Raw genomic sequence first — 8,001 nt, forward strand, 5'->3', positions numbered from 1 at the left:
GCAAGTAAAACAACAAACATATATTCTACTTAACCCTAGATGTAGGGGATAACTGAAACAACAAAATACACCCAGTGTGAGTGATTCCTCTTAATTTTATATGAACTCACAACATTTAACTTGCCAGTGGCAACATTACTTCTGAGGCAAAATGTGCATAACCCATTTAGCAAGCACTCTCTATTAAGAGGAGCCTGGACAGCTGATGGGAAACTATACCCCTGGGATCCCACCTATGTCCCTACTGGACAGGAGAAGCAGGAGCTGACCGAGGGAACATGGACAAAATTCACCTAATATCATATAAACTAGCACAAATACCTAAAAACACATTCCCAAAACCCCATTGCTTACCATTGTTTCCTACACACCGAGAACTAAGTGTTCATATGCAATCCTCCCTGCCCCCCCAATCCTACTAGCTCTATGAACATGTGCATAGCATCCCACACTCATGGGCACCACAAAAACCCACCACATGGGAAAAAATATGGGCACAGCCAATTGCTTTCATAAACACAGCCATCCCATGGAAAGTACATAAATTCTCACACCAAGCTGCATGTGCTACCAGAAATAGCCGAGACTTTTACTTGTTGACCATAAAAGAAAATTAGTCACCTCAAGCCAATGTCCTTCCACACTCTAATAACCAGAACTGCAATGATAAAGTAAAAATTACCACTTTGTGGACCAAGCACAATTTTCCACCTCCCACAACTTTATCTGCTATCCAGCCAATATGCTACAAACTGCAGCATTTGTTACCAAGTATACTTTACTACTGCTCACAATATCTAGTATCCTGCCGATATCTTAAAAAAAAAATTGCACATTTTAAACATTGCTCTTAAACTTAATATGAGGGTATAATAATTCCAAAGACATGCATCTGGAGCATTTCTCCCCGGGCTTCCGCTGAAAACAGGCTCTGTGGAACCTAGTCGGACTTTCCCGGTCAACAAATGATAAATAAATAAAAAAAATAAAAAAATAAAAGGTTTTTATTTTAACATGACTTCTTGGAAAGGTAGGAGGTCTAAAATTCAAATGCATGCCTGAGCAACACTCCTCACTTTGAAAACTGAAGGTGAAGCAATTAGGGCAATGGAAATATATAACTATCCCAACTAAACGCAACTCCTCACCCCCAGAAACTACCTTTCCCTCCTACTTATAACAAAGCAATCTTGCCTGCCCCTGAAACTCTCATGTATGATGGAAGAAAAGCCATAAGATGTTCCACCTAAAGTAGCAAATGAATACATCCATCCCATCACTTCTGGGCAGTGGCCAAGTCCGATAACTGCAAATACCTGTAAGCCAAGTGCTACCTCCCGACCTCCCAGCACAAAACACCTAAACCAACCACCACCGAGGGACGAAGGTCCCATCCAGAGACAAAATATTGCTCTTCCCATCTTGGCAAGCAGATAAGAGACCCACCAAAGCAGAGTAAAATGTGGCTGAGATTACTAAATCCATATAGCTGAGAGGTATGCCATCCTGGCACCTGGCACACATGCGTGGATGCCATCTTTACTCACAGATGCCTTGCAGCCCACCAAAATTACCCCACCAATGCTGCAGTCATACACACACACACACACACACACACACACACCAAGCACCAAATCCCCAGAAACACCACACCAGCAAATGGACTGCTCACCCACATCACCCATGACTGCAATAAGTGACAGTCATGAGGCCACCCCACAAGTGACCCTCCATCCAAATGAAAATGTTAACCCACTGCAGGAAGGCAAGAAGTTAATGCGCACTAACCCACAGATCGTGCCCATCAATGTCTAACAATACCCAGACAGCGGACCCAAACTAGGTCATATTGTTCTAAAACCTATCCAGTTGACCATAACTCTCACCAATCAGGGACAACATTCCAACAGGATCAGGGACAGATCCAGAAAATTCAGGAACCCTTAAAGTATTTTTGCTATTAACTTGAGACATTGCCAGAATCGGAGCATATGAACCAGTAGTGAAGTCTATACAAGTCTTATTTATTGACATTATTCGTTAGGTGTAATACACCCCCTTTCCTCCAAAATCAGTAGTTTCATCCCTTTCCTCCAAATTCTGTAGAAAAACATAAAAAGAAGCTAATAAAACAGGGGCAAAGTGTCAGGGCTGGCTTCAGCTCCCCCATGACCCTGCATGAAAGAATGAAAGAATGATTCCTTAAAACCAGTTATATCAGACAACAGATGAACAAAAGCAGTTAAAATTGAGAATACCCTCATGCAATGAAACTCAGCTGTTATCATAAAGGTACAGCAATCATTTCATACAAGTACGCCAAACAAAGGAAAGAACACTACAAAGCATACATCTTTTCTGCCGTTACTGTGGTGGTCAACAAAATCCCCATTCTCCCTGTGTCACTCTTTCACTATCTCTCTCATTAGTTTTACTTTACTAATTAATTACTTACTATTTCAAACAGGCACGCACGGTTTGCCCATGCTTGCCAACTATTCCCACCATCCCTTGTAACAGTCAATGCCACAGGAAGCATGCTCGATCTCAAATACCTGCGCAATCAGTCTCCTCAACTCAGCCGAGTAACAGAATGGCCATTCAGCTTCCCACTCAAAATCACAGTAAAAGAACACAAACACGATCAAGCAAACTATCACACCTCTCTTAAAGTAAGAAATCTGGACAAAGTCATATAAAAAGTTGTACAAATAGGAACAGTTTTGAAAAAATTGCTCTTACAGACTTAGAAAGTTGATAGAATAACAGGTTTTGCATTAGCATGAATTTTCTGAAGGGTATGAAGTCTGAAACTCAAATATCTATCATTATTTTCTAACTTCAGTCTTTAATGATTTGCCACTAATTTTCCAAAAAGCCACAATTTTATGAAAAATGGATTAAAAAAAAATATAAGGCAAAAATCTAGACATTCTGTGAAAATCTGTACAGTTGAGAGGTATGTACCCTATCCACAGGACATACCTCCCAACCTGTCAATGCCAAACTCCGGACAACTGCATAAAGAAACACGCCAAAGGCCCCACAAACTACAAGAAAGGCATGAAAACAGGGATAACCCCATATACTTCACTATCACTGAAGTTCAATAGCACATCATCTCAACAAACCTTGATGTTCGACAGGGCATGAAGGCTGCAATCCTCATGTGACAGTCCTGAACGGCAGTCTGCTGCGATCCACCACCACTTTGCCCAAAGTCCACAATGCACGAACCCTGACCAAAACATGAAGCAACTCTAAGCATCCTGCAAGTCTGAACAGTTGAAAAGCATGATCACCAACAAGGTCAAGCCAGGCAGATATCCGAGCTCCAGCTACATTCATTCTACTATTATTTTACATTTGTTGACCGGGTTAGTCCAACTGGACTCATGTTCATCTTCAACGGAGGCCCAGGAAAAAAAGCTCCAAGCCACATGCAGGCCGAAATCCAAACACACCAAGTAGAAGCAGCAGCTAGAAGAATGAAACCCCTATTTATAGTAACACTCAACAACGGTGTGCTTGACTGCCAGACAACCACCGGTTAATTTAACGAAATCATGCGACAAACTCTGGACTGTTAAAACAAAAGTCCATATCAGCTTGCCACGCATGTGCACGGTGCACCCACTGACAACACAACTCTGAGCCCATGAAAAGCCCCTTGCAGCTTAAGTGGAAATGCACTAGCATGGAATGCACTCCACATGCTACTGGATCAAAGAACCACCATACTCTCTCGCTCCAGCCAACCAACAAAACTTCACTGCAGCCCCCCTCCCTTTTTTATTTATTTATTTATTTTTGCCGATGCTACACTGCAGATGCATGGCAGAACCTCTTCCCCCCACAGGACTCGCAGCCCAAAAAATGGCCATCACGGCTCCCTCCAGCCCACAAACCACCACGGAAATCACCAAGTTCAAAAGCCCAACATCAAAGACAGAGGAAGTAATAAATTACGAGCACAGGGCAATGCAGACTGGTAATCCAACCTCAGAAACCATCCTCAGATAACCAAAAGGAATCAGCAGAGACAGTAACACCTACTAAACATTTACTGTACCTCGACCATTACTGACTTCCCTTAATGACACTCCAACTAAAATGGCACCATGACAGCCAAACTGAAACCATGCTTGCCCAATAATATCAGGCTAAGAAATCCTGCAACACTTACTAGCCCTGATGAAATGGGCCACAAGTGATTTTCTGGCAGTAATGGCTAAAACTGGATGATACCAAAGGTAAGGCAGTTAAATGAACAATACTAACATCCCAGGAACAAGATTATGACAGTCTGAAATGTTAAAATGAACAACACTACCAACCTGGAAAACAAGCCGTCTCCCTCTGCATAACCACCAAATTCTCCACCACCAATAACTTGAGGTCTTCCTCCACAGCCAACTACCCCTCTGCCCACAACAAATTGGAAAAAAAAAACCTCACCATAAGATTTTATATATATATATATATATATATATATATATATATATATATATATATATACATATACTACCTGCATATACAAACCACTTGCCACCAGCCAAGAACCTGAAGCCCATTTGCTCTCCAGAAACTACTACAGGTTTTCATGGACATAAACTTGGCTTAGCAAGTTCACAAGTTCACGCCAAAATGTGACTCCTGCTTTCATTACACTTGACAAAACCCTCTAATCCCCTCCCTGTTCTTACCTCACTTCCTCCTAACATCCCTCTCTCACATTTAACCCTACCCTATCCTTATTATTTTAATCCCTCCTATCCTATGTATCTAGCACCACACTGAAGATGTCCCAGGACAAAAGGGTCTGTTCCAAACCTCATTTCACAGAAGTAATCCATGATAATCATTTCATGCAAATCAACTCATGACATTTAGCTCATATATGAATGATTGTATTATTCTTGCCAACTTGGTACATTATATTTCTAATAATTTCATACAGTATTATAAACATAATAAGCATCTTGTTTAGTGTGTATACTGTGCAGACACCAGCAGGGAACATCCTGTTGTATTAAAAGAATTATTTGAATTCAGTAAAAAAGATGCAATCAAAGATGGAGTGCATTTAAACGGTAACATCCAGCATAAAGTATTATATGCTTGTTATACATTTTTTGCATGATTTATTGTTATAGTACTTTATTTTTAAGGTGATTTGTATAGAATGGATTTGTTTCAATTTATAATTTGTACCAAAAGAAACCAAAAGTATACTTCTCCTGCTCTCTCAAATGCATAAACTCCACAAGTAAACAAATCAGATAAATCACGTAGAAGAAAGGAATCATGTTGCATGTTGACTAATATCTTTTTTTTTTTGCAGGAGATATGATTGCTACTGCATTGTTTGAAAGCATTTACAGAGTATAATGGATCTAATAAATGAGACGTTTGAAAACTGTACTGTTGAAGACTTGACAAAGGGAACGACAACAAAGATTCTAATTACATTCACATTGTCTTTATTGGCATTAATGACAACAGCCATTAATTCCCTAGTCATAGCAGCAATAATTGTTACACGGAAGTTACACCATCCAGCAAACTACCTGATTTGCTCCCTCGCTGTTACTGACTTCCTTGTTGCAGTTCTTGTAATGCCATTTAGTATTGTGTACATTCTGAAGGAAACTTGGATTATGGGGCAGGTGGTCTGCAATATCTGGCTAAGTGTAGACATCACATGTTGCACATGCTCTATATTACACCTGTCTGCCATTGCTCTGGACAGGTATCGTGCCATCACAGATGCAGTAGAATATGCTAGAAAGAGGACTCCCAAGCATGCAACAATTATGATTGCTGTAGTGTGGGTGATATCCATTTTCATCTCTATGCCGCCTTTATTTTGGAGGTATCGGGTGGCTACCAGGGAAGATGAGTGCATAATAAAGCATGACCACATAGCATTTACAATTTATTCCACATTTGGAGCATTCTATATTCCACTAACGTTAATCCTCATTCTTTATTACAAAATATTCAAGGCTGCCAAAACCCTCTATCACAGACGAACTACTAGCAGAATTGCAAAGGAGGAAGCAAACGGGCAGTTTTCCATGGAGTCTTTTGGCAAAAGTTCAAAGCTGCCTTCAGCTTCATCAATTGTAGAAAAATCTTGCTCTGACCCCTCCACTGATGGTGATAAAGCACATATTACAGTGAGGAGTCCCCGTTTTGAGTCACGGCGTGGGAAGTCCTGGAGGAGACAAAAAATTTCTTGCTCCAGGGAAAAGAAAGCAGCGACAACTTTAGGTCTGATTTTGGGTGCTTTTGTTATATGTTGGTTACCTTTTTTCATCAAGGAAGTAATTGTCAACATATGTGAATCATGTTCAGTTTCAGCAGAGATGTCAGATTTTTTAACATGGTTGGGGTATCTCAATTCTCTCATAAATCCACTAATCTACACAATTTTCAATGAAGATTTCAAGAAAGCTTTTCAGAAACTTATGAGCTGCAGTCATTATCTTTAGTTCATTGATTTAATAAAATCACTTCCTCCCATAAATGTGAGTGATGTTCTGCTGTAGCAGCTGGAAATGTTTAACATGACAGTATTTTAAACTTTTTTCTGATATGTTTGCTAAAACAAAATTTTTCAGAAAGATCTAGTACTGAATTTATATGAAAGAGCAACTTACCATGTAAGAAATAAACAGAAACTTTTTACTTTATACATATGTAGTTGCTGCATTTCTATCATGATCACTATTTGTCATTGTTAAGTTAAAATGAAAGACCAAGTTGATAGACTATAATAAGAACTGATACTATTTCTTCAGGGTCAGTTGCTCAAGGTAGAGATTCTAAAATTAAAATATATAAATGTGTGCTAAGGAATGGACTCACTGAAGCATGGGCCCAAACTAGCTGAAAGAGTCATGCTACTTTATTGTCTGTCCCATACAGTAAAACAGCTCTGTAAACAGGATTTATGTAATTTAAACATGTTTAGTTATAATTGTTTGCATTTTAAAAGCATGAGTTATCACCAGGTATGTGATTTCTTAATTATTTCTGATGAAATAGTTTCTGTCAAAACACCATTATACCTATTTTCCTTTTTACTATCTTTAACTACTGAATTATGATGCATGCTTGTTAAAAATCTGCTTCCTTAAGTTTTTTTTTGTGTGATAAAACTCAAACACATCGTCATGAGCTGAATGGTGTTTGCTGTTATAAGCAAGACAGCGAGAGGACAAGCCTGTAACTAAAGCAGGCATGAACCCTCTCTGAAAGAGAATAATTCAACTATACATATTCTGTAACGCAAAGCATTATGAAATGGACATAACCAAATTTTATAATTTAGACTGAGTATGAAACAAAACGTCAAGTTACCAAGGAAATACAGGTGTAGTTAGAAAATATCATTAAAGTATTTCCTCAAATGCTATGAGAGGCAACCTTCTTCAGAGACTTGTATTGGGAAGTAACAATCCAATTATCAAAAGTTAAAGTCTTTGCATTGGCTAAACAAATTAAAAGCTGATTATGAATGCAGTGTCATAAAATTGTCTTTATTTATTTGTTTTTGAAAAAAATGTGTAAAACAATATATATGGCAGCTTTGTATTCCACCTGGAGACAATATCAGCTCATTGGATGAAATCCTATTCTGGCTATCTCACAATGTACATACAAAGACAATTGTACTAGGTGATGCTAACATCAACTGGTCAAGTCTCATCTCTGACATGACTGCTTCTAGTATAAACCTGTACAATTATCAGTGATCTTACCAGAATCAGTCTGAAAAATGGTAAACTACCACCCTGGACTGGTTATTAACAAGTCATCCTAAGAATATAAGCTCCCACAACACCTTAGCTAGCACACTTAGTGACCATCTGCCCATGCATGTCACAAGACCATACCATACTTCTCCTAGGGATCTTTATAACATGAACATGTTTGATCCAAAACTGTTTAACATCTCCCTACATTCTCACAACTGGTACATCCTAAAAATGT

At 39.0% G+C, this 8,001-nt stretch overlaps 1 protein-coding gene across 1 annotated transcript; it reads left to right on the forward strand.

Moving 5' to 3' along the window:
* Nucleotides 1–5,348: 5,348 nt before the first annotated feature.
* HTR1F (5-hydroxytryptamine receptor 1F) lies at nt 5,349–7,526 on the forward strand. The gene has a single exon (XM_044072130.1). It carries the CDS (start codon nt 5,391–5,393, stop codon nt 6,495–6,497), a length of 1,107 nt encoding a protein of 368 aa, XP_043928065.1. The 5' UTR covers nt 5,349–5,390; the 3' UTR covers nt 6,498–7,526.
* Nucleotides 7,527–8,001: the final 475 nt, after the last annotated feature.

Source organism: Protopterus annectens, chromosome 5.part0 (assembly GCF_019279795.1).
Source record: "Protopterus annectens isolate FY-2018-M chromosome 5.part0, PAN1.0, whole genome shotgun sequence".
Lineage (NCBI taxonomy): Eukaryota > Metazoa > Chordata > Ceratodontiformes > Protopteridae > Protopterus > Protopterus annectens.